The sequence below is a fragment of the Schistocerca cancellata genome, chromosome 4 (genome assembly GCF_023864275.1).
Source record: "Schistocerca cancellata isolate TAMUIC-IGC-003103 chromosome 4, iqSchCanc2.1, whole genome shotgun sequence".
Lineage (NCBI taxonomy): Eukaryota > Metazoa > Arthropoda > Insecta > Orthoptera > Acrididae > Schistocerca > Schistocerca cancellata.
Window position 1 is genome coordinate 63693793 of NC_064629.1, and position 27338 is coordinate 63721130.

The 27338-nt window shown below is 43.5% G+C and overlaps 1 protein-coding gene across 2 annotated transcripts in view; it reads right to left on the reverse strand.

Annotated features, from left to right (window-relative positions):
• Window positions 1–614: 614 nt before the first annotated feature.
• The window catches only part of LOC126183821 (uncharacterized), an 87621-nt gene continuing 60897 nt past the window's right edge, over window positions 615–27338 (reverse strand). For both annotated transcript variants that reach the window (XM_049926074.1, XM_049926075.1), the window contains exons 7-8: window positions 10831–10900; window positions 615–1075 (exon numbers count right to left, since the gene is read on the reverse strand). In XM_049926074.1, coding sequence (XP_049782031.1) covers window positions 1007–1075; window positions 10831–10900 — 139 coding nt within the window. In that variant the 3' untranslated portion in view covers window positions 615–1006. The remainder of the gene's footprint in view (window positions 1076–10830; window positions 10901–27338) is intronic.

The window sequence follows — 27338 nt, forward strand, 5'->3', positions numbered from 1 at the left end:
TCAAATAGCAGTCCATGGCCCAAGTCATCCTTTTTGATGGTTTATAATACTAACTAAAGCACAGCACAGCAGAACTGTTATTATATAAGATACAGATCTCACTTGCACAGAAAAAGATACACCAATAGAATGAAGCAAACTTTTAGATATGGTCTCAGCATCCTCTACTGCATTAGGAAAGGTAGGTGTGTGGTGTGTGTGTGTGTGTGTGTGTGTGTGTGTGTGTGTGTGTGTGTGTGTGTGTAAGCAAATTGCAACAAATGGTATTTATCATTTATAATCAAAAATGGCAAATGAGAGAGAAATCTACTTTAATAACAGTACACATTATGTAATGTTTTAGTGAATGTATGTGTTTGAGGGAGCAAAACAGTCATGTTGGGGATTTACAAGAAATTTTTTTTCCCGATTTCTTTGCTTCTGGGCATACCACATCCCTTAAACATTCAAATGTAGCTTCTGAATTTCTTTGAGAGTTTACTTATTTACACTGAGTGAATTCAGTTTAGCTGCAACTGACACTGAACATAGTTTACTAGAGAGAATACAAAAAACATCACATTGATTAATAATGACAGCAGATACGAGGAGAAAGCATTACACACAAAACTCAAAAAGCTTGCAAATGAGCCATATATTTTCACAAACTTAATATGAAATTTTGAACAAGACATCTGTCTGTGCCATTAATAATGAAACAAAACTTTTATATTTTGTTTAATAAATAAGTTGTGTCACATGCCTCGTTCAACAGGCATTCAAATTATGATGGTGATAAATGCTTGGGCTTCATTCCATTTGAGAAGGACATGAAAATGTGGCAAACATTTATAGAACCATAATCTGTAACAACACACAATGGAGCATGTAGAAACTGACAATTTATAATTTGTATCACAGCTAGCTCATATGTACACATTTGTCTAACAACTCATCACAAAATGCACAAAATGCTGGTGTCTTGAAGACTGCGTGCAGCTGATTACTCATATGAAACTAGTTACGTTCAGCTGTTTGTTGCCAAGGGTGATGGATTTTGAATATTAGCAGGACAAATGTCCTCATCTGGCATTACCTGGAAAATACAATGGGGAAATTTTTATATTTTTCATGTTATACTTTAAATGTAACAAAGGCATGCTATATTCTGCACTGCAATACACGGGTACAGAATGTTACTGCAAAGGTATCACCGTCTTTAATATTTACAGTATAAAGACAGAGTCGATTACAAAAAGTTCGCACATTTAACAAATAATTATGAAAATATTGTTAAAATTTTTGTGAAATTTGTGCCAGAGTTAGTAAAGAGGTAGTGCAAGATTGGAGAAGTGAAGGTGTGTAAATAATAAAGTGAAACACCAGTTTTAGTTTATCCAGAACCAAGTTTATAAATATTGGGTTGGTGCATAAGTTCATACAGTTTTTCCGTAAGTTTAATAAACACAACAGATACACATAACAGAGACTTTAGTCATCAATAACATATTTTCATTCACAACTTAAAACAGTCGTCAATGGTAGAGTAACCTCTTGATTCCGTGACTGTAGAAATTACATGGTTCTGAGATGAGAAACTTCTCGAGTCATGTTTGGAGTCATTTTCATCTGGAAAGGAAGTTCCTTGAAGGTTGTTCGATAGAGCGTGCAAAAGGTGAAAACCTGATCATTCAAGATCAGGTGAATAAGGTGGGTATGGAATGACTTCCCAGCTAAACTCCTGTGTAGTGTTTAAGTCTAGCAGAATGGGGGTGGGTGCAGTAACGTCACTTCATACAGTCTTTCTGGTCATTGTTCTTGGATTGCGTCTACAAGCTGTCTCAGTTGTTGACCAATAAATGTCAGCAGTGATTTTTAGATCTTGGGGAAGCAATTCATATTACACCATATCGTCGCTGTTCCACCAGATGCATAACATTATCATTTGTGGATGTGTGCAGGTCTTTGTACCAGGAATTGCTGCTTTGATTGGGCTCAACAATTCCCTTCTTTTCCTTATGTTAGCATAAAGACAGCATTTCTCATCACCAGTAATGATACAGGATAGGAATGGTCAGTGTTGTTCACAGGCCAATTAATGATTAGCAAGCAGAGATGCACATTTGGCTGCCTGGCGAGTTTTGTGATTTTGGCTTAGAGCAGGGCTTCACAACATACGTGCTCGGGGAGCAAGCTGTGAGCAGCAAGGCGCGGGCACGGAGCAGCGCGAGCACGGTACCCCCACTACCGGACCAGAGCGGAGAGTGGGGAGAGTCACGTGGGGCACACAACAGCTGCCGCCAGTCAATCTAAATCCGCGGCCACTCACGAATTATTACTGCGATAATTGAAACAAATACAGGAGAATGTACACGTGCCACATCATTTTATTAGCTTAGTGTATGCCTCTACATTCGTATTAATTTGTGAACTATTACACAATAAAAGGTGTCACTGAAGTGTGAGATTCTCGGTTATCTTGTACTTTTTGACCTTTACAATTGCATCTATGTTCAGAGTAATTGTTCTTGTGCTTCGTAGGCGCAGCGTGCAGTTTAAATTTTGATCAGACAATGCGTTTCTCAGGCGCGTCTTGTTACATTTCATTGCAGAGAACAGTTGTTCACAAACATATGTGGAACAGAACATTGATATTATTGTAGCTGCCAGTTTGTGCAAACGAGGAAATCTATCCTGAGGAAAGTGTCTGTAGAATTCCAAAATGTTTTTCTTGTTCTGAAATTTGTCTCTGTATTCTCTGTCACACTGCAGTTCAATAATTTCTAGTTGCAGCTCAGGATGAATCTCTTCAATATTCGCTGAATATGGAGAGTAGAACAGATCAAAATCACTGTGTAATGCTGTCAGATCTTGAAAGTGTTGATCAAATTCTTCCTTAAGGGCAACTAAACTATTGGAATAACGTTCACAGTCTTTGTGAACATCTTGCGTGGATGATAATTTAGGAAAATGAGCTAGATTTCTTGTTTCCAGCTGACTCACCCAAAGTGTCAATTTCATTTTAAAAGCTCATATTCGATCTATGAAATGAGTAATTAGCAGATCTTTACCTTGTAGTGGAATGTTCAAAGCATTTAGATGGATAGTTAAATCTGCTAAGAATGTGAGATCACATTTCCACGAAGGCTTTTTCAATTCAGGAACACACATGTTATTTATTTCCATGAACATATTTATCTCATCTAATAGGCAAAAAAATCGATTTAATAATACGCCACGACTAAGCCAGCAGTCCTCGCTGTAATAAGGCAGGCTGCCACACTGGCTTTCTACATCCTCAAGAAAGCTTTTAAATTGCCTGTGTTGTAGCCCATGATTCCTTATATAATTGATTGTACGAACAACAACACTCATTACATTTTTTAGAGTGATACTCTTTGCACATAAGTTTTCCTGGTGGATCACACAGTGAACGCCCCTTATTTCATTCGGCACAGTCAGTTTTTGCATTTTCTCCTTCAACAGCACAACGAAACCTGATTATTTCCCTGTCATTGCTGGTGCACCGTCTGTAGACACTGAAACTAAAGAATTCCATGACAATCCTATATTTTCAACACTTTCTTCAATACTATTTAAAATATCACCTCCGGTTGTAGTGTTCTTCATAGCTACTACATCGAGGAACTCCTCCCTCACCTGAAGATCTCTTTTAACACCTCTAATAAATATGGCAAGCTGCACTGTTCCAGTGATATCAACACTTTCATCCAGAGCTATAGAATAAGCCATAAAATCTTTAAGATATTTGCAAGCTTGCTCTGGACGTCGTCTGCCATGTTCTGTATGCGACGCATAATGGTCATGTTAGATAATGGCACAATCCGAAACTGTTCAACTTGAGATGGACACAAATGTTCCGCTGCAACTACCAAACATTCTTTTATTAAATTGCCATCAGTGAAGGGGCGCAGGGATTTTGCTAAAAGCAAAGCAATTTTGTAACTCACTCTGAGAGCTGCCTCAGTTGATTTTTCTTCGTCGTCCAGATCTTCTTCAGATAGCTTTCTTTTAAGTTTAATAACTTCCTGTGCATGATCTGGTCCATCACATTTTCCACTTCCGTAGTCCTTCGCGTGGTACGACATATAATGTCGCTGAAAATTAAATTTCCTAAAAGAATTCAGCGTTTTGTGACATACTAAACATTTTGCAACACCATCTTTTTCTGTAAACAGATACAATTCCTCCCAACTGCAAAAGCATGGATGGGGTTACACAACGGCGACTTGACATGATTCTTAACCAGCGAAGTGACTGTTAGAGCTGATCGTAGTTCTTTAAACGTTACACAGTCGTCGCAATTTCAATAGGCAAGCTGCGGCCCTATTCAAACATGCGCGTGCATTTCCCCTCCCTCCCTACTCTGCGACCTTGCACCTGCTCGCGAGCACGTACCTGAGCAGACGCGAGTACTCGCGCTCAAAACCGGCCAGTTGTTAAGCCCTGGCTTAGAGCATGCAGTACCCATACACCCAATTTTTAAACCTTCCCCACTGCACTCAAATGTTGCACAATGGTGGAATGATCATAGTTCAATTCGCTTGCCAGTTCTCGAGTACAGTGACATGGATCATTGTGGATTAATGCATTTAACCAATCTCCATCAAACCCTGAAAATCTTCCTGACCATGAAGAGTCACTAACCTTAAAACTATCCTATCCTCCTTTAAAATAAGAAAACCATGTTCTTGCCATGCTCTGTCCTATGGTGTTATCCCCATACACAACTCAAATGTCTCTGGTTGTCTCCGCTGCTGTCACCACTCTATTGCACTCAGACAGAGGAATAACCCCGAAATGTTCCGATTTCTCCACTTCGTATTCAATTTTCTAGTGTCCACAGCTCCCCTCACTATCTTCAAATGACAAAATTACAATTTGTGAACTCAAACAGCAACAGTGAACTACAAATAAAAATGACAATTGATAAATAAACCCACAGCAACCAGAACACTAACATTCAAAACAAAAATGCAACAAACTTATACACCAACCTAATAATTTTACATTCTACATCCCACTTACATGTTCATTTCACAGGTTTCTACATGTATAGAAATTCTAACATTTGCATTCCACTTCCTTGGAGACACATTTCAGCCTAATGTAACTAAGATGATGATTTCATTTTTTTGTTTGCAAAATGGAAACAAATAATACTAAGATAAAAAGAGAAAAAAAGAAAAAACCAGTAACAAAGCAGAAATGTGCCTCATCCCCTCTCCCTCACCACTATTTCACTGAAGACTCACTCTATTTGCCTCCTCAAAGATTTATGCCTGATAGTACTCTTACAAAAGAAAAAAAATTAGCTGCATGACATTTCCTGTTTCATATGATACGAAGGGCTTTAAAAGCGGTTCATGTTAGATACTTAACCTAGTCCGTCAGTCCTTTCACAACTTTATCAATAAGGGAGAGAGAAACATTTTAACTAGTAATTTGACAATCAAATAATTATTTTAGAAGGTTAGCCCGAACGAGTGCCAATCTTGAATGTGTTGTGTGGATGCAGTGAGTAGGAGTATCAGTTTATGAAAATAATGCCAACATCACGATCAACTGACACTGAATATACCCAAATGAATGTAAAAAGAAACAAGTGTATGTTTATTTCCCATATCTTGGTAACAGAACTTCTTTCCAAAATAATCACATTAACAATCACACAGAACAAAGAAATATTGTTCCAGTTTCATTCTCAATAATTCCTAATATCAATACAGAAGCAACTGACACTTAAATCTGCCACTTCTGTACAGTGATCAGATATGGTCACCAACCAAAATGCAAACACTAAGTGCCAGAGAAAGCTACAGAGGAGCTTACTGCATGTTTGACAAAGAATCACAGTGACACATACATGTGTGTCTCCTCTATATGGGGAGTAGCAATGCACCCTTTTCATAATATTACTGTTATTCCATCCTGGACTTTCCATTGTTTGAACAACAGAACATACATCCAAGGAGGAAACATAAACATTTGTAGCTGGGTAGTAAATAAGGCTAAAATGGATGTAGGTATTGACTGAATGGTGCCCAAGAAATAAAAAGTTGAACACACAATGACCTCAAACCAGGTGGTCAGACAGACATCTTAGGCACGCTGTGGGATCACTACGGATCAGAGAAGCAAAATAAATTGCACTGGAAAAAAATGTAGAGGTCCTTACAATGTACATTTCTTATAGTTATTGTGTCAGAGATATCTTTGTTCAGTTAACTTAATTACCGAGACGTATGACAGATTGCCAACAACAGAGACAGAAGTTTTAGGAATAAGGAAGGTGAATCATATTCTTGTCTACTTAAATGTATAATAAAGTGATGAACTAGTTCATACATGTGACTGTAGATATGTACATTATTACAAATTAAAATCCTGCTAGTCCAGAAACACAATGGAGAAAGAAGTTGTCATGTATGTGGCAGAGACCCATGTCACTATGTGTAGCAAACATGTAGAGAAAACCATTATTTAATTTTCTTATTTTGTATAATTTGTGGTGCTATACAATGTTACATCTTAATTACTTGCTATTCTGTTCAAAATCTTTTACGTGGTATGGCATTCATATCTGTAGTGAAGAGAAGTTGGTGCACTCTGCAATTTCCTCCACCAAAAACTAACGAACGTTTCAAAGGGCAGAATTTGCATGAAAATTCATCCATCCATTCCAGTGCCCTACATACAGCTATTGCCAGGCTGAGCCAGATATTATACTTCTTCAGTTCTGTGGAGAACCATTATTACGATGGTGTCACCACTCTCAAAGGCATTTTAAAAGCTACTGCTAACCACCTCCTGTCACACGAGAGGCAACACGTGAGGACACAAGTTGTACTGTTGTGCCATCAAAGTTCCCCCCATCACTACCACTCATGATGAAACTGTAGCTGACAGATCTTCACATCATGACTCCAAAACACTGGAAGGATGGGACCTATGCACAGGTCACCACCATACTCACCAACAATGGTCACCAGGGTAAATGCAGAACTGAGATTCATTGCCTAACAAAATGTACATCCATTCGTGAGCAGTCTATGCTTCCTGGTCAAAGCACCACTCCAAATGCAGCTGTCTGTGGTGCTGTGTTAATGACAACTTACGCACGAAATGGCAATTCCCTAGTTCAACAGCCACTTCTCTGACCAATGGAGCAGGATGACACACAATGTTGCAGGGAATCCATGAAATGTTCTCAAATGGCATGAACAGGTGTGAAGAGGTAACAATGTGCTTAGTGCACAATATGCTGATCCTCCCTTGTGGTGATGAGACGTGACCAAATGGAACCTTGACACCAAGTACACCTGCTCCAATTCCCATGCAGTCCAACATCATACCACTGTCACATCTGAATGCCCCACAAATCTGGATATTGCAAGATTCGACCAGCTGGCCAAATGGAGACTCACAATGCGGCCTACTCCAGGCTGTATCAGGTGCTGATGATGGTCCCACACAAGTACACAGCACCTCCATGTCCTTCACTATGATCACTCACCATCAGACAGTGAACATGCCCTTTACACTCCCTACCAATACTGGTAATAACACTAAACATGAACAACTGCCGCGCGGACTGGCCGTGCGGTTTGAGGTGCTAAGTCACGAATTGTGCGGCCCCTCCCTCTGGAGCTTCGAGTGCTCCCTCGGGCATGGCTGTGGGTGTTCTTAGCATAAATTAGTTTAAGTAGTGTGTAAGACAAGGGACAGATTACCTCAGCAGTTTGGTCCCTTAGGAATTCACACACATTTGAACAACCCTAATGCACTCTGGTGACTGTTCTCTCTGTCAGAGAGAATGGTAATTCTAATTGTCTAGTTCAAATGGTATGGTTCATCATGAAGGAAACAAAGCTACATTGACATCTGATCATGTCTTCCGGCTACTTCACTTTTTTTAGGCAGTGCATGTTCCAATTTACTTCTTTTGTCTCACACACACACACACACACACACACACACACACACACACACACACCTTCTTCATTGTACATTTTAACGATTTTTTTTACAAAGTTCTTATTTTTTTATAATCCAATAAAGCTCCTGTTTCTTTCAACTCAATACCTTTATGTTGTTATGCACACATAGATCCTTTTTAGTAACACGTGATCTAATTGTTGGTCTTCTGGGTCGAGAGTTTTATTTCCATCCCGACATCTAGCACAGTGGTGGACTCTTAAGGCGTGAACTGCATTAAGTGCTAGGCTCTGTGACTAGTCAACAATGAAAATAAAATCAAGGGCTGTGTTGGTTCACTGTACTATGATCGAGAATAACACAAGCTGTACCAGATGATATGAATGTGTAAAACTTTTCAAAAGAAACAACTGAAGATTACAGTTTAAAATTCCATAAACAAAGTTATCAATGTATGAACAGATGCTTGTGTTGGACAAAAAATGGTGGAGGTGGTGGTTGTTGTTGGGATGTTTAAGGGGGACTAAACAGCGAAGGTCATCAGTCCCCCAACAAAAAATGGGAAAAAAGCCATATTCTTTTCCAAGGAACCATCTGCCTAAACTCATTTATGGAAACCAACATAAATGTTAGTTGGTGTGACCAGATGTGTATTTGAACTGCTTTCCAAATTACGGATCCAGTGTCTAAGCCAATGCATCATCCTGACCAGTTCACATGATTTCAATATTGAATTGACTCAGCACTTTTATATCACAACTTTTAGATGAAATCTTATATCTTCTTCAAACAAATGCATCTGCCTTCTGCAAGGTATTCTTTGAGACTAAGCAAGCTAACCTCCATCCTGAAAAGAAAACATTAATTCATCTTCATGTAAGTGAGGCTTCAATGAGCAGGGTATGTTTAGTCAAGACATACCAGCAAATTGATAATTTTCTCCATCTTGTAACATAACAGATCACAATGGTCATTGGGCAAAAAGACACTAAAGTAATACATACAAAATGCACTCGTACCCAAGCAGTGAGTTGATTTCATCTGAATGGATGAACAACAAGGTCATATGAGAAGCCTGACACTTGAGTGAGAGTGATCTGGTGATGATGCAGTTTACCAAAAAACACACACACACACACACACACACACACACACACAATAAAGTAAGGTGTACTTTTATCCTGAAAAGAGTCCCATTTTTGTCAAGTTTACAATCAATTTGTTTAAGTTTTAGCCAACTAACAAAATGTATAATGATCAATTTGTTAAAACACTTCAAACTACACTCCTGGAAATTGAAATAAGAACACCGTGAATTCATTGTCCCAGGAAGGGGAAACTTTATTGACACATTCCTGGGGTCAGATACATCACATGATCACACTGACAGAACCACAGGCACATAGACACAGGCAACAGACCATGCACAATGTCGGCACTAGTACAGTGTATATCCACCTTTCGCAGCAATGCAGGCTGCTATTCTCCCATGGAGACGATCGTAGAGATGCTGGATGTAGTCCTGTGGAACGGCTTGCCATGCCATTTCCACCTGGCGCCTCAGTTGGACCAGCGTTCGTGCTGGACGTGCAGACCGCGTGAGACGACGCTTCATCCAGTCCCAAACATGCTCAATGGGGGACAGACCCGGAGATCTTGGTGGCCAGGGTAGTTGACTTACACCTTCTAGAGCACGTTGGGTGGCATGGGATACATGCGGACGTGCATTGTCCTGTTGGAACAGCAAGTTCCCTTGCCGGTCTAGGAATGGTAGAACGATGGGTTAGATGACGGTTTGGATGTCCCGTGCACTATTCAGTGTCCCCTCGACGATCACCAGTGGTGTACGGCCAGTGTAGGAGATCGCTCCCCACACCATGATGCCGGGTGTTGGCCCTGTGTGCCTCGGTCGTATGCAGTCCTGATTGTGGCACTCACCTGCACGGCACCAAACACGCATACGACCATCATTGGCACCAATGCAGAAGCGACTCTCATCGCTGAAGACGACACGTCTCCATTCGTCCCTCCATTCACGCCTGTCGCGACACCACTGGAGGCGGGCTGCACGATGTTGGGGCGTGAGCGGAAGACGGCCTAACGGTGTGCGGGACCGTAGCCCAGCTTCATGGAGACGGTTGCGAATGGTCCTCGCCGATACCCCAGGAGCAACAGTGTCCCTAATTTGCTGGGAAGTGGCGGTGCGGTCCCCTACGGCACTGCGTAGGATCCTACGGTCTTGGCGTGCATCCGTGCGTCACTGCGGTCCGGTCCCAGGTCGACGGGCACGTGCACCTTCCGCCGACCACCGGCGACAACATCGATGTACTGTGGAGACCTCACGCCCCACGTGTTGAGCAATTCGGCGGTACGTCCACCCGGCCTCCCGCATGCCCCCTATACGCACTCGCTCAAAGTCCGTCAACTGCACATACGGTTCACGTCCACGCTGTCGCGGCATGCTACCAGTGTTAAAGACTGCGATGGAGCTCCGTATGCCACGGCAAACTGGCTGACACTGACGGCGGCGGTGCACAAATGCTGCGCAGCTAGCGCCATTCGACGGCCAACACCGCGGTTCCTGGTGTGTCCGCTGTGCCGTGCGTGTGATCATTGCTTGTACAGCCCTCTCGCAGTGTCCGGAGCAAGTATGGTGGGTCTGACACACCGGTGTCAATGTGTTCTTTTTTCCATTTCCAGGAGTGTATACATTCATCTACATGAATACATTGTGAATAAATTTTTGTAGGAAACCTATGATCACTCTTTTTCATGCTATTCTAGTTTTCTCCTCTTCTATAACATGCTACACAATTTAATGTTGCTAGTTACCAGATGAGATAGTAATCACAAAAGTTGTTGATAAACAACACTAGACTACTTTGTACATACCTTATCAACAATATGTTTTATTACTCTTCCATCCTCACCAATACAATAAATGGAAAACCCATCATACCACCTAAAAAGGAATCATTAATTATTGAACTACCCATACTACAGTTGATTACAATTTTACAATCAAAAGAGTATCATGCTATGAGCATAACTACAGAATGAAAACTGGTAATATATTTCAAAACATTATCACTACTTATCTGCCATTAAAAGCTCATGCGACTGGAAATAGGAGAATAAAACACAAACTGAAACCCAACAGGAAATGTTAATTTCAACATACAACAGCATGAGAAGTTATGCAGTCTGCCCCAGAAAAGCACTGGTTAACAACAGCTAAAAGTGTGTAAAATAGTTCATATCAAAATCTATAAAAATGACATGAATAAATTTTGTTACAGTTTCTAACTCCTAAAACAATGACACACACATTGTCATAAGAAGTTTGTGGAATGAATGTAGCAGTTTCTAGAATAGTAACTCATTGTTGTATATAGTGACATTTTTACATCTAGTTGTACAGCGTTCACAAGTGGCAAAATAGGTTGTCCACCACTGTAGGCATCCTTCCTGTGATCATTCCTTACCTACACACTTTTAGTGTTCCATGTGTAGAAGCTAAGTGGTAGGAAATCAAAATTTTTCTGAACAGTTGCATAACCATTTTGCCCGACAGCACAAAATACCAAGCTCAGATGTTCATTCTAACAGTTCTATACAATCATATCAACGATGCCTGTGAAGAAAATCATGTAGCCATAAGATACCTTCAAAAGAGATTGAATCACATGTAAAGAATAAATGCTCTGCCATCAAAGTAAAAGAGAACCATCACTTGTAACTTCCTTTTTAGCAACTGACACAACTAAAACAGTCAAAACCCATTAACGTAGATTAAACTGTCCATGGCAGGGCCTGATGTCACTCGCATGACTACAGATATCATCACTGCATTATTGCTTGGGGGAAAGAGATTTTTCATCAGTCCCTTACAACATGCACTTTTTATCTGCTTTTAAGTGTAGCCTAACAAAATCCCTACAAAGATAAACTGAACTGCCCATCCAATTATGGACCCAATGCCAAAGGCCAGCAAATACACACTGTGTGGTCAGCTATTTCAGTACTCAAGAACAAATTAAATATATTTATGTTTCCAGGAACATCATGGAAATTAAACTGTCCTAATTAAGTGATGATGAGGTCACTGGAGATGGAGCACGAGCTTGGAAGGGGAAGTAATCAGCAACATCCTTTTGAAAGGGACCATCCTGGCATTTGTTTAAAGTGATTTAGGTAAACTACAGAAAAACAATTTGGAAACTGATTTTAAGCACTGTCCTGATTATGAGTCCAGTGTCTTACTCCTGTACTATTGGGCTCGATAAACACAGGAGATCGAAGCACATTGCCCAAACTGTGTAATGTTAATGAAACTAATATATTAGAGTTTCTAATTTTGATAAACGCACAATCAGCACTTGCTCTAATACTACACCAAAGTTTTCCTATTCATTAAAATTATTCACACATCTTGAATAATTTTTAAATTTAAAGGGAAGTGGGGACAATTTACCTTATTTGTCTTAAAAGTTTATGAGCACCTGGCACTATCAAGGGTAGAGTTTTAACAGGGATTATTAATACTCCTACATGCATAAATCATATCACTCACAAATGTGTACCCAAAATCTAACATACCAACCTATTCTACAAATCCCACTACAAACTGCAAAACAATGCTACTTTCTCCCATGATGACATTCTACAATATCTAGAACTTCACTGCACTTTAACAAATTTTGTATTTTTACACTGACCTGATCCCCTATTTCTTCTGCAAGTCATTAACTTCTTTGTTGTTGAGTTATGAATGCAATAAGACCATAACTGCAAGCAACTACAAAGGGCCTTTCAGTACCAACATTTCCACGGAGATTTTACAGAGGATAATCCACGTCTAGAAAGGATGGACTGAAAAAGAGTGCATATACCAGGATGTTCAAAACTTCTCTATGCATTCCTCATAATACAGTAGAGGGAACTGCCTTGAATTCCTCTTTTCTCTGTGAATGCATGAGGTGCCACATAAGTGACTGCATTTTTGTTTTCAGCTCAAACTGATGCACCCAGGTTTCTTCAGCTGTAACAGTCTCTGATAGAAATGTGTCTCCACTGGCCTCAAACTGCTCTAACTTTTCAGATGAAATGTCTTTTCTTTGAATCTTGTGGTCTGCCATAAGCATTTGTGGAACCCATCTTCAGTACACAGCCCAAGAGTCTCAATTATTGCACATGCAGGTGCAATGCTCACTGATAGCTGTAGAGCAAATTGTTGAGTTGCAATGTGCTTGTCTGCATAAATAATGGCACTCACACAATTCACCATGTTGGGAGCAGTGTTTGTAAAAGGATGACACAAATTTGGCCAATCATGCAGCTCAGTTTCTGCATGTTCTGATGTTTTGACTCTCGTTACCCACTGCCCAACACCACTCATATCAACTACATCAGTACCACATACTACACACAAACGTTAATGGATGTTCACCAGTTTAGTTTTCCTCAACCAAGAATTCAATTACAGTGTTGCCTGTAACGAGAGTCTTATGTAGACAACTTTTACAGTTCATTACAGCTCTGGCAGCTGTCAGAATTGTTCGAAATTTTGGACACGTGGACGAGAAACATAAAATTTTAGGCACCAGAAGGATGTTTTCCTATGTACATTAATGACTGTAAAAAAGCATTTGGGGCATTATTTACTGAATGGTCCTTGTAGGTTACCAGTTGAAGTACAACAAATAATGACAGCATTTTATTTTCTTCAGTTGAATTTTTTTTTTTTATGTATGCAAGCTTTTGCTTATGTCAACTTAAATATGGTGTAGTACTCATTGGACTGGTTTTCCTTGCAATATTCTTATGTAATTATTTCCTTATTTATATAATAGAGGGAAACATTCCACGTGGGAAAAATATATCTAAAAACAAAGATGATGAGACTCACCAAACAAAAGCACTGGCAGGTTGATAGACACACAAACAAACACAAACATACCCACAAAATTCAAGCTTTCGCAACAAACGGTTGCTTCGTCAGGAAAGATGGAAGGAGAGGGAAAGATGAAAGGATGTGGGTTTTAAGGGAGAGGGTAAGGGGTCATTCCAATCCCGGAAGCGGAAAGACTTACCCTAGGGGGAAAAAAGGACAGGTATACACTCGCGCGCGCACACACACACACACACACACACACACACACACACACACACACACACACACACACACACAGGCACAAGCAGACATCTGTAAAGGCAAAGAGTTTGGGCAGAGATGTCAGTCGAGGCAGAAGTACAGAGGCAAAGATGTTGTTGAAAGACAGGTGAGGTATGAGCGGCGGCAAATTGAAATTAGCGGAGATTGAGGCCTGGCGGATAGCGAGAAGAGAGGATATGCTGAAGGGCAAGTTCCCATCTCCGTAGTTCTGACAGGTTGGTGTTAGTGGGAAGTATCCAGATAACCCAGACGGCGTAACACTGTGCCAAGATGTGCTGGCTGTGCACCAAGGCATGTTTAGCCACAGGGTGATCCTCATTACCAACAAACACCGTCTACCTGTGTCCATTCATGCGAATGGACAGTTTGTTGCTGGTCATTCCCACATAGAAGGCTTCACAGTGTAAGCAGGTCAGTTGGTAAATCAGGTGGGTGCTTTCACACGTGGCTCTGCCTTTGATCGTGTATGCCTTCCGGGTTACAGGACTGGATTAGGTGGTGGTGGGAGGATGCATGGGACAGGTTTTACACCGGGGGCGGTTACAAGGGTTGGAGCCAGAAGGTAGGGAAGGTGGTTTGGGGATTTCATAGGGATGAACTAAGAGGTTACGAAGGTTAGGTGGACGGCGGAAAGACACTCTTGGTGGAGTGGGGAGGATTTCATGAAGGATGGATCTCATTTCAGGGTAGGATTTGAGGAAGTCGTATCCTTGCTGGAGAGCCACATTCAGAGTCTGATCCAGTCCCAGAAAGTATCCTGTCACAAGTGGGGCACTTTTGGGGTTCTTCTGTGAGAGGTTCATCATCAATGATGGATGCATTGCACACAAACCCAGTCTCTCCCATCTACTCAATCCCCCACTTCCAGCTCCACTCCATCCTAAACCTCAAAATTCCAATCAACACAATCTGGAACCACAACACCCTAATTCAGTAGTTAACCTTTCCTCCAAACCTCTCTCCCAATCCGAAACCTCTGTCCTATCCAAAGGCCTCACCTTCAGCCCCACTCCCAGATTCAACCAAACAGCCCTCGTCAAAGATTTACTGTCCTACACCCGTACTCTCTGCTGGAAATATCACTTTGCCACGAAGAAAAATGATCCTAATCCTACTCCTAATGATCCAACTCCCCAAGACACTATCCAAATTGAACCCTGCCTGGAACAGTTCCGTCCTCCATCACAGCGGGACCCACCTCCTCTTCCTCAAAATCACCCTCTCCAAACCTTCCAGGAATTTCTGACTTCCAGCCTTGCCTCTCAATCCTTCTTAAAAAAACCTTAATCCTACTCCCAACATCACCACTGCTGAAGCCCAGGCTATCCGTGATCTGAAGGCTGACCGATCCATCGTCATTCTTCCGGCGGACAAGGGTTCCACGACCGTGGTACTTGATCGTCGGGAGTATGTGGCTGAGGGACTGCGTCAGCTTTCGGACAACACTACTTACAAAGTTTGCCAAGGTAATCCCATTCCTGATGTCCAGGCGGAGCTTCAAGGAATCCTCAGAACCTTAGGCCCCCTACAAAACCTTTCACCTGACTCCATCAACCTCCTGACCCCACCAACACCCCGCACCCCTACCTTCTACCTTCTTTCTAAAATTCACAAACCCAATCACCCCGGCCGTCCCATTGTAGCTGGTTACCAAGCCCCCACAGAACGCATCTCTGCCTACGTAGATCAACACCTTCAACCCATTACATGCAGTCTCCCATCCTTCATCAAAGACACCAATCACTTTCTCGAACGCCTGGAATCCCTACCCAGTCTGTTACCCCCGGAAACCATCCTTGTAACCATTGATGCCACTTCCTTACACACAAATATTCCGCATGTCCAGGGCCTCGCTGCGATGGAGCACTTCCTTTCACGCTGATCACCTGCCCCCCTACCTAAAACCTCTTTCCTCATTACCTTAGCCAGCTTCATCCTGACCCACAACTACTTCACTTTCGAAGGCCAGACATACCAACAATTAAAGGGAACAGCCATGGGTACCAGGATGGCCCTCTCGTATGCCAACCTATTCATGGGTCGCTTAGAGGAAGCCTTCTTGGGTACCCAGGCCTGCCAACCCATCCTTATTGATGACATTTTCATGATCTGGACTCACAGTGAAGAAGAACTCCAGAATTTCCTCTCCAACCTCAACTCCTTTGGTTCCATCAGATTCACCTGGTCCTACTCTAAATCCCATGCCACTTTCCTTGGCGTTGACCTCCACCTGTCCAATGGCCAGCTTTACACGTCCGTCCACATCAAACCCACCAACAAGCAACAGTACCTCCATTATGACAGCTGCCACCCATTCCACATCAAACGGTCCCTTCCCTACAGCCTAGGTCTTCATGGCAAACGAATCTGCTCCAGTCCGGAATCCTTGAACCATTACACCAACAACCTGAAAACAGCTTTCGCATCCCGCAACTACCCTCCCGACCTGGTACAGAAGCAAATAACCAGAGCCACTTCCTCATCTCCTCAAACCCGGAACCTCTCACAGAAGAACCCCAAAAGTGCCCCACTTGTGGCAGGATACTTTCCGGGACTGGATCAGACTCTGAATGTGGCTCTCCAGCAGGGATACGACTTCCTCAAATCCTGCCCTGAAATGAGATCCATCCTTCATGAAATCCTCCCCACTCCACCAAGAGTGTCTTTCCGCCATCCACCTAACCTTCGTAACCTCTTAGTTCATCCCTATGAAATCCCCAAACCACCTTCCCTACCTTCTGGCTCCTACCCTTGTAACCGCCCCCAGTGTAAAACCTGTCCCATGCATCCTCCCACCACCACCTAATCCAGTCCTGTAACCCGGAAGGCGTACACGATCAAAGGCAGAGCCACGTGTGAAAGCACCCACCTGATTTACCAACTGACCTGCTTACACTGTGAAGCCTTCTATGTGGGAATGACCAGCAACAAACTGTCCACTCGCATGAATGGACACAGGCAGACGGTGTTTGTTGGTAATGAGGATCACCCTGTGGCTAAACATGCCTTGGTGCACAGCCAGCACAACTTGGCACAGTGTTACGCCGTCTGGGTTATCTGGATACTTCCCACTAACACCAACCTGTCAGAACTCCGGAGATGGGAACTTGCCCTTCAGCATATCCTCTCTTCTCGCCTCAATCTCCGCTAATTTCAATTTGCCGCTGCTCATACCTCACCTATCTTTCAACAACATCTTTGCCTCTGTACTTCTGCCTCGACTGACATCTCTGCCCAAACTCTTTGCCTTTACAGATGTCTGCTTGTGCCTGTATATGTGCGGATGGTGTGTGTGTGTGTGTGTGTGTGTGTGTGTGTGTGTGTGTGTGTGTGTGTGTGTGTGTGAGCGCGTGCGCGTGTATACCTGTCCTTTTTTCCCCCCCTAAGGTAAGTCTTTCCGCTCCCGGGATTGGAATGACTCCTTACCCTCTCCCTTAAAACCCACATCCTTTCGTCTTTCCCTCTCCTTCCCTTTTTCCTGACGAAGCAACCGTTTGTTGCGAAAGCTTGAATTTTGTGTGTATGTTTATGTTTGTTTGTGTGTCTATTGACCTGCCAGCACTTTTGTTTGGTAAGTCTCATCATCTTTATTTCCTTATTTACCTACCTCTGCTATAACTTCATGTACATTAAATGACAAATGAATTTAAGAGACCAGTCCCTGTGTTAACAACAACACACACACTGCAGAATATAGATTATGTAGTAGTAAAACCTCGTTTTTATATTCCCGCATTTTATGTTTTCCCACTTTTTACAGTTGCTTTTATCAGTCCCAACAGAAGTCCTGTTCTCTCAATACAATACTTTCCTATCATTAACGATTCCACGTTAAAACATTTCCCGCATCTTAAGTTTTCTTTAATATTAGCAAGACCTTGAACATTGATTTTCATACTGATTTCTGCAGAAAGTGCATCAGATTCCTAATCAAAGTCAACCTTGGAACAAAGCAAAAAAATGCAGACTTTACGCAATGTTATTGATTATGTAACACAGCGTTAGTGCTGTAAGCAAGGCTTTCATTGTTGGTATGTTGGTTCATGGCCACCTGTATTATAGGTTCACAGTGTTTGAAAGGGTGGGAAAGTATGCTGAGTCACTGCCTTAACGATAATCATTATCTAGCAACAGTGACTACTAGCAACCTTCTTACTGCTCATTGCACTGTATTAAAACAGTTTTAATTCGATTTCAGTGTCACTTATAGAAATAAACATCAATTTTGAAGACAGCCATTTCTACAATGGGCTTTAATGAATTATTGTTACTTCCGTGCGAAATACACAACTCTGTACTAGGCGTACAGTTTTATGTTGGTCTGCCCTGATGTCAGATGTTAACAGTCCTCCTCAAGATGCTATGTAACATGAAGACAATATCCCAATTTCCACTTTCCACTCTCTCTCTCTCTCTCTCTCTCTCTCTCTCTCTCTCTCACCCAGGACGTCCTTGAACAGAGCAACTTATTGTTGGAAATAAACTGTAGATTTAATGCCTATTATTCTCATTTTCAAAGACTGCCAACTTAGGTGTTTAAAACAATATTGTGTTACAACTTTTATTTACTATAATTTTACTGTGATTATCAATTATAAGTCTCACATTAGAACATGAATATCTCTTCAGTGTGGTTTCATGAAAGACTAAATCCACACATGTGTGTTCATGTGTCAGCACGTGACCACAGCCTTTGTGATTGATGGTTTGTATATTGTGGAGAGAGAAATCAAGCCAACTCCTGTTAGAGAGAAACAAAATTAATTAATAATTTTAAAAGGTGTACACCTTTGCTCCCACCATTTTCTCCACAACATTTGAGACTTTAATGAAACAAATTGGTTACACACGTATCATTCAACGTATTTTCCATCGCTGGCCACTACTTTCTCCTATCTTTCAGGCAGTGTACAAATCCCGCGTCAAACAAATTTTTCATCTTTTGAAGCAATCCACAAATCGATCCAATTTGTGACTTCTTCATGAGATCGGAAGTGTTGGTCAGCCAGGCCATGCGCCACTGATCTAAACAGGTGATAGTCAGTGGAGCAATGTCTGGAGAATATGGTGGCTGGGGTAGGACTTCCCATTTTAATGTTTCCAAGTACGTTTTGACCTCTTTTGCGAAGTGGGGTCAAGCGTTGTCATGCTGCAAAATCACTTTATCGTGCCTCTTGCAGTATTGCGGCTGTTTGTCTTTTAATGCTCTGCTTAAACACATTAATTGCGTTCAATAATGAGCACCTGTGATGGTTGGTTGGTTTGTGGGGGTTGAAGGGACCAGACTACAAAGGCCATCAGTCCCTTGTTCCAAGATCATGAAAACCCACAAGGAATAAAATCAAACAACGGAGGTAACAAGGGACGACACAGAACAAGAAAGACACAGACAAAGACCAGAAAAACAAGGAATTAAAAGCACACACAGTTGTACAGTAGTTGGCCGACCAAGGAAACAAAAAAAGGAAAAGCCAACCCCCAAGAGACACACTAAAAAACCCAATCTAAAACCATAGGTCACAGGCCAGACGCAACACACAAAAGGGATGAACCCTCAGATTGAGCCATAAAAGCCCCCTGCTCGAATAAAATTCAAAACTAAGCCTATCATTGCAGCGTCATCCTTTAAAAGTGCAGTGAGCGTATCAGGCAGCGCAAACGTCTGCCCGAGTACAGTTAAAAGCGGACAGTCCAACAAAATGTGGACCACTGTCAACATTAAACCACAGCGACAGATAGGTGGGTCCTCGTGGCGCAATAAATAACGTGCATTAGCCAGGTGCGGCCAATGCGTAGCCGGCAGAGTACAACGGAGTCCTTGCGAGAGGCCTGCAAGGAGGAGCGCCACACACTGGTAGTCTCCTTGATGACCTGAAGTTTGTTGTGTGAAGGCAGGGTGCGCCATTCATCACTCCAGGTACCAAGGACCTTCTGCCACAAAAGTGACTGGAGATCACACTCCGAAAGGCCAATCTCCAGGGCCAGTGCATCAACAGTCTGTTTGGCCAGCATGTCAACCCATTCATTACTCGGGATGCCAACATGACCTGTGTCCACACAAAGACGACTGAGCAGCCGGAACGGTCCAGAGTATGGAGGGACTCCTGGATAGCCATGACCAGACGAGAGAGAGGAAAACACTGGTCGATAGCTCATAAGCCACTCAGGGAGTCACTACAGATAACAAAGGGCTCACATGAGCAGGAGCGGATATACCCAGGGCGTGAAGGATGGCGACGAGCTCTGCAGTGAAAACACTGCAGCCATCCGGCAATGAGCGTTGTTCAGATTCTTCCCCAAGAGTAAAAACATACCCAACTCTACCAGCAACCATCGAACCGATGGTATACTCTACAGCAGAGCCGGGAAACACGGCAAGGATGGAAAGAAAGCATCATCGGTGGAGGGACTCAGGAAGGACTGAGTCTTTCGGGCCTCGTGCCAAATCCAGCTGAAGGCAAGGGCGGGGCACACACGAGGGTAGGCATAGATAGGTCCGGCAAAGAGGTGGGAGAGGGGAAACTCAAGCCCAGAGAGAAGAGCCCCGATGCGAACCGCAATTGTACACCCTAACTGGGGCCGCCGTTCTGGAAAATGGACGACTGAGTTGGGGAACAAGAGATGGTAATTTGGATGCCCAAGCAAGTTACAAACATGTCCAGCATAACTGGCTAGTAGTCGTTGGCATCGGATCCGCAATGGAGGGACACCAAGCTCCACAAGGACGCTGTTTACAGGGCTTGTACGGAAAGCACCAGTTGCGAGTCAGATCCCGCAGTGAAGTATGGGGTCGAGCAACTGCAACGCGGAAAGCGATGCCGAGCCGTAAGCCAGGCTCCCATAATTGAGACGGGACTGAATCAACGTCTGATAAAGTCGTAAAAGGGTAGACCGATCGGCACCCAGCTGGTGTGACCCAAGCAACTTAGAGCATTAAGATGCCATCAGCACGTTTGTTTAAGCTTCCAAATATGAGGGAGCCAAGTCAACTGGGCATCAAAAAGCGATCCCAAAAACCAATGTGTCTCCACCACAGCAAGAGGTTTGCCGTCAAGATAAAGCCATGGCTCAGGGCAAACAGTGCGACACCAGCAGAAATGCACGACAAGTCTGGGTGGCCAGAAACTGGAATCTGCACGATATGGCCCATGACTGTGCCTTGCGGATAGGGCCCTGCAGCTGCCATTCAGCAACCACAATGCCAGTGGAACTATAGTAGAGGTAAAAGTCACCAGCATACAAAGAAGCCAATATGGACGTTCCCACAGATACAGTAAGCCCATTCATAGCAACTAAAAAGAGGCTGACACTCAAGACAGAGCCTTGCAGGACCCCATTCTCCTGGACTTGAGAGGAACTATGGGAGGGACCAACTTGCATGCGGAAGGAATGGAGCAACAGAAAATTTTGAATAAAAACTGTAAGCCAGCCCCTAAGACCCCACTCATTAAGTGTGGTGAGGATACGATGTTGCCATGTTGTATCGTATGCCTTCCGCATGTCAAAAAAGATGGCAACCAGATGCTGACAGCAGGCAAAGGCCGTACAGATGGCAGACTCCAGGCACACCAGACTATCGGTGGCAGAGTGGCCCTTAAGGAACCCACCCTGGGACGGTGCCAGAAGGCCCCGAGACTCAAGTAGCCAACTCAATCTCTGGCTCACCATGCATTCGAGCAACTTGCAGTGATCTCTGGTGACCACCAAGGCACAGTCCTCCGCCGAGGGGACTCACAAGGATGGGGAATTTCAGATTCCGCTGCAAAAACGATGCCAGTGGTGACTGTGTGAACCACCACATCAATGGTGGCATGAGAAAGAGCCTCAATACTGACAATGGAGGCGAACGAGTCCCAATCAGCCTTATTCAAAGCCCATCTGGGGAGGCACCTAGAAGAGTGACACCGTGGCAGTGACAGAAAGATTGGAAAGTGGTCACTACCACACAAGTCGTCATGCACACGCCAGTGGACGGATGGTAGAATGCCAGGGCTGCAGACCGAAAGGTCGATGGCTGAGTGTGCCATGCGCCACACTGAAATGTGTGGAGGCACCATTATTTAAGAGAGAAAGGTCGAGCTGTGCCAGCACTTGCTCAACGACAGTGCCTCGGCCTGTTACCACCAGTCCACCCCACAAAGGGTTATGGGCATTAAAGATGCCCAGTAACAGAAAAGGTGGCAGCAGTTGGGCTAATCAGCACAGCCAATACATGCTGTGGGACATCCCATCTGGTGGAAGATAGAGACTGCAGGCAGTAACAGCCCGAGGCGTCCACACCCTAACAGTGACAGCCTCTAAAGGTGTTTGAAGAGGGACGGACACACACGCTGTAAAAAGAGTTAAGGACGTAAACGCAGACTCCACCAGATACCCTCTCATAAGGTGCCTGATTCATATAACAACCCCGATATCCATGGAGGGCGGGGGTTCACATCAGCAGAAACCAAGTTTCCTGGAGAGCAATGCAGAAGAAAGGGTGAAGGCTGATAATTTGTCGGAGCTCAGCAAGGTGGAAAAAACTACCGCAATTCCACTGGAGAATAATAGGATCGTGAGGCTGTGAAGGCACTGAACATTCAATGAGACAGTTTATGCCTCAGGGTCAACTGCTGCCACCGACTTATTGCCTCAGCAGTTTCCATCTATTGCGTCTGAGGGTCCAGTGAGGTCTAGGTCCTCGGTGGACACCAGAATCTCCACCTCATCCACAGAGACAGAGCTTGTAGGTAGCAGTGATGTGGGTGCCACCAGTGCCTCGGCTCTTGGGGGTCTTTTGCATTTTTTGTTTCTCTCACTGCCCCTTAGGTTTGTTCCGCTGAGAGGGCTTCACTGATTCAGTCTCGGGGACTGAGGAGGACTGTGAAGCCCTACGACCAGCTACCAGTGGTTGCTTCAGTCACTGGTGGGTGCCAGCTGTACCACTTGGAAGAACCTAGGTAGGGAGTGACCCAAGGGACCCCTTCCCAGTGAGAGGAACCGAAGAAGAAGTACGCTTCTCCGGCTCAGAAGTGGGATGGTTGGTTGGGGGGGGGGGGGGGGGGGGGGGGGGGTTGCTCCCGAAGTAGGTGGTGCAGGAGCAACAGGGAGGGTAGTGCCCACCCACAGTAAGAGGACGTCATTCGCACAGGATGGAGTCGTTCAAATTTCCTCTTAGCCTCAGTGTAGGTCAGTTGGTCCAGGGTCTTGTACTCCATGACTTTTCTTTCTTTCTGTAAAATCCTGCAGTTTGGCGAGCAAGGTGAATGATACTCTCCACAGATGACACAGATGGGAGGCAGGGCACATGGAGTATTGGGATGTGATGGACATCTGCAATCTCAACATGTGAGGCTGGAAATACAGCGAGAAGAAATATGGCCAAACTTAAAGCACTGCATTGGGAGAGGGATATAGGGCTTGATGTCACAGCCTTGACCTTCTCAGGCAATGTATCACCCTCAGAGGCCAAGATGAAGGCACCGCTAGCAACCTGATTATCCCTCGGACCCCAATGAACGTGCCAGACGAAATGAACACCTCGCCGCTCCAAACTGGCACGCAGCTCTTCATCAGACTGCAAAAGAAGGTCCCCCTGGACCATATTTAAGCTCTTATGGGACATGATGGTAACAGAAACATCCCCCAACCTGTCGCAAGAGAGTAATGCCCGTGACTGCGAGGAGGAGGCTGTTTTTATCAAAACTGCCCCAGAGTACATTTTGGACAAACCTTCCACCTCCCCAAACTTTTCCTCTAAATGCTTCACAAAGAACTGAGGCTTCATTGTCGTGAAAGGCTCTCCATCAGCTCTCGTATAAACCAGGTACCAGGGTGAGTAAGTCTCGCTGTCATCCTTAGCCTTTCGCTCCTCCCATGGTGTGGCCAGGGAGGGGGATGATTTGGGGTTGTACTTCTGTGTGTTGAATTAAGCCCTGGAACACTTAGAGACTGCTGGTGGCTGGCCACCAGCAAGAGATGATGTGCCATGCTTCATTGCAGGTCATCCGCCCTGATGCCACCAACTTCGATCAAGAGCCCTCCCCACAGGTGCCACCCAGCCTCAGCAAGGGCCACGTAGCAGGATGGCCATTGCCAGGAATCCCCATGCCCCAGGGAGATAGGCCTCTATTTCTTGGCATATGTGGGGAGTACAACCAACAGGGTACCTGGTCACCCCACCACAACAGACTGGCTATTGTGCTGGATGTCAGGTGTAAAGAAGTCCATGGTCGTCGTCGGTGCAGAAAGCGACACTGCACAGCGCATGGGGGGAAACCGCAGCCAGGAAGGTATGCCCACTCAAGGGGGCTAAAGATCTCAACGCACTATAGACACTATGCACCATGTAAGGCACTCTTCCCCAGTTGGCTCACTCTTCAGAAAAATTTTGAAGAATGGAGGTCAAACCCTACAGGGGACCAACACATAAAGGCCGAAACATGTGAGACTCCTTTTAGTCGCCTCTTACGACAGGCAGGAATACCGCAGGCCTATTCTAACCCATGGACCAGCAGGGGGGGACTTGTGATTGTTTCATTTGGTTTTAACACCTCATAGTGTATGACGCCAAGCTGGTCCCACCAAATGCAGAGTATGAGCTTGGAGCCGTGAACATTCAGTTTGGCCATCGAAGTGGAAGCATGGCCAGGATATCCCCATGACTTTTTGCGTTTAGGGTTATCGTAATGAACCCTTTTTTCATCCCCGGTCACAATGTGATGCAGAAATCCCTTTCGTTTTTGCCTCTGAAGCAACTGTTCACATACACACAAACACTGTTCAACATCTCTTGGTTTCAGCTCACACGGGATCCAAGTTCCTTCTTTCTGAATCATGCCCATAGCCTTGAGAAGTTTCGAAATGGCTCACTGTGTCACTCCCACTAATTGTGCCAATTCTTCTCGAGTTTGCCACGGGTCTCCACTCAGCAATGTCTCCAGATCTGCAGCTACGAAAACATTCTCTCTTCCACCACTATGCCAGCCACGACGTTAAAATCACCATTCCTGAATCGTTGAAACCACTCACGACACGTTCTTTCACTAATAGTGTCCTTACCATACATACTTGAGAGCATTCGACGAGATTCAGCCGCTGTTTCCTTCATATTGAAACAAAACAGTAACACCTCCTGCAAATGACAAGAATTAGGCTCATAAACCAACATTTTCAATCAAGAACAACTTTATGATGCAGACACAAATCGACTAATGTTTGAATGAGGTTATGTTGACTGAGGTCCAAGCTAACTGCCTGACGTCTGCGATCTGTTTCTTTCGACTGCTACTTACCACTGTCACCACCTATTGGCAAACGGCGGAAGCAAAGTTGTACACATTGTAGATTTTATTGAATAGGCAAATTTTAAATTATCTTAATTTCATATTTTGAACAATACAAAGAGAATGACAGTAAGTGTAATTTATTTATTTTGGCTTGTTGTGTTTTCTATGCTTTCCTGTATTTTACACTTTCCTGCATTTGACACTTTTTTGGGGTCAGTCTGCTGTGGAGATTAGTTGGTATATACTGACGTGATGCAACCCATCTCCCTAGTGCATCCCAGCCATGCTCTATGGGATTCAAATTGGGAGAGCGAGCAAGCCGTGGCATATGTGCAATGCCTTTTGTTTCCAAGAAAATATCAACCACCCGTGCTCTATTATGTCTAGCATTACTGTCCATCAGTACAAAGTCTGGGCCCACAGCACCTCGCAACAGCAGCACACAAGGTCCAAAGATCTGGTCATGATACCTGACAGTTAAATCTTGGCGATCCACCCATACAATCTCATGAAGAGGTGTTCGAGTGTTCAATATAATCCTTGCCCACACCACTAGGGATCCTCCTAGATACTGGTCTCTTTCCAAAATGTTTGGGTCCCGAAATCTTGTTATACATTCCCACCAGATATGAATCTGTTGAGAATCACTCTCCCGACCAAATCAGGACTTGTCTGTGAAAAGAACATTGGGCCATTGTTTGACCGGCTTGGTGGCTGTGGCTTGGTGACTGCATCTAGACACTCAAAAAAGTGTTCTGCAGTTTGCCAAAGGTTGTTTGTGGATAAATTACTATGACAATAGTAACACACCAAGATTTCTTCCATTATCTTTAAATGAAGAGTACAACTTCAACATCTCAAGTTATTCAACAGTAGCCTTGCACTGTTCAAACACACTGTAATAATCCTAACGGACTGTGTAGAGCCCTTTCAATTCTTCCTAGACATTGAATTGACATTCTGTTACAGAAATCCGCCATTTCTTCCCCACTCACCACCACATTTATATTGCACAAGTGTACTTACAACCAACGGAAACAAAATTTAAATTCTGGGAATGCCATGAAGTACTTTTTGACAAAGACTGTGTACATAAGGACTATAACCATGGCCTACACACATTTAACTTCCCACTAATAATCACCTCAAATAACTGAATAAACCTTAATAAGGGGTACAACCCTTGTATATTTGTAATACTCCATGATGGTCCAAAGTTCACATTGTTCAAGAACCTTCAACATGTATGTCATACCAACTGGTTTAGTTAATGGGATGTTCAGTTTACCAATGTTCAATGACATAACTTGCATTTTGTTTGTTTATTCCTTCACTACTACTCAATGATGCATTCTTTTACCTTTTACACGTACTATTTTTCTACATAATGTTCGTCATGTTTGGTCTTACACTGGGATAAAAGCTGTTGTCCTGTGTTCACAGACGCCTAGCACCCCCCCCCCCCCCCCCCCCCCCCAATTTTAAAAACAAAGTAATTTTAACATTTTCTCAATTTAAAGAAATTCATTGAAATGGAATGAACAAATGAAGTCAATTAGGATGCAATTTGATGAACCTGAAATGAATAAATTGTGACAAATAATATTGACCAGTGTAAGAGCTTTTGGGTTCAAACCCACATCTTGTACAAATTTGTGTTATGAAATATTCAGAATATTTCCCCATTCAAATGAGTAGGCTCCTCTAGCCCCATCAAACTGAGGCAAGTTTTCCTCTGGGGCTAAATAAAGGGCCAATCTTTGCACAAAATTCAAAAGTGAAATATAAAGATGATGTAAACAGTAGAGAAAATAAGTTAAAAATAAAGCAGTGTATCTTGGCTGACAGTTGTCTTTGGGCTGATCATTGTCACCAAAGTAGTATTTTATACATAACATAAGAAGAGTACTATTTCAACATGTTGTCATTATTCAGGACTCGCTATCTCATTTTGTTAC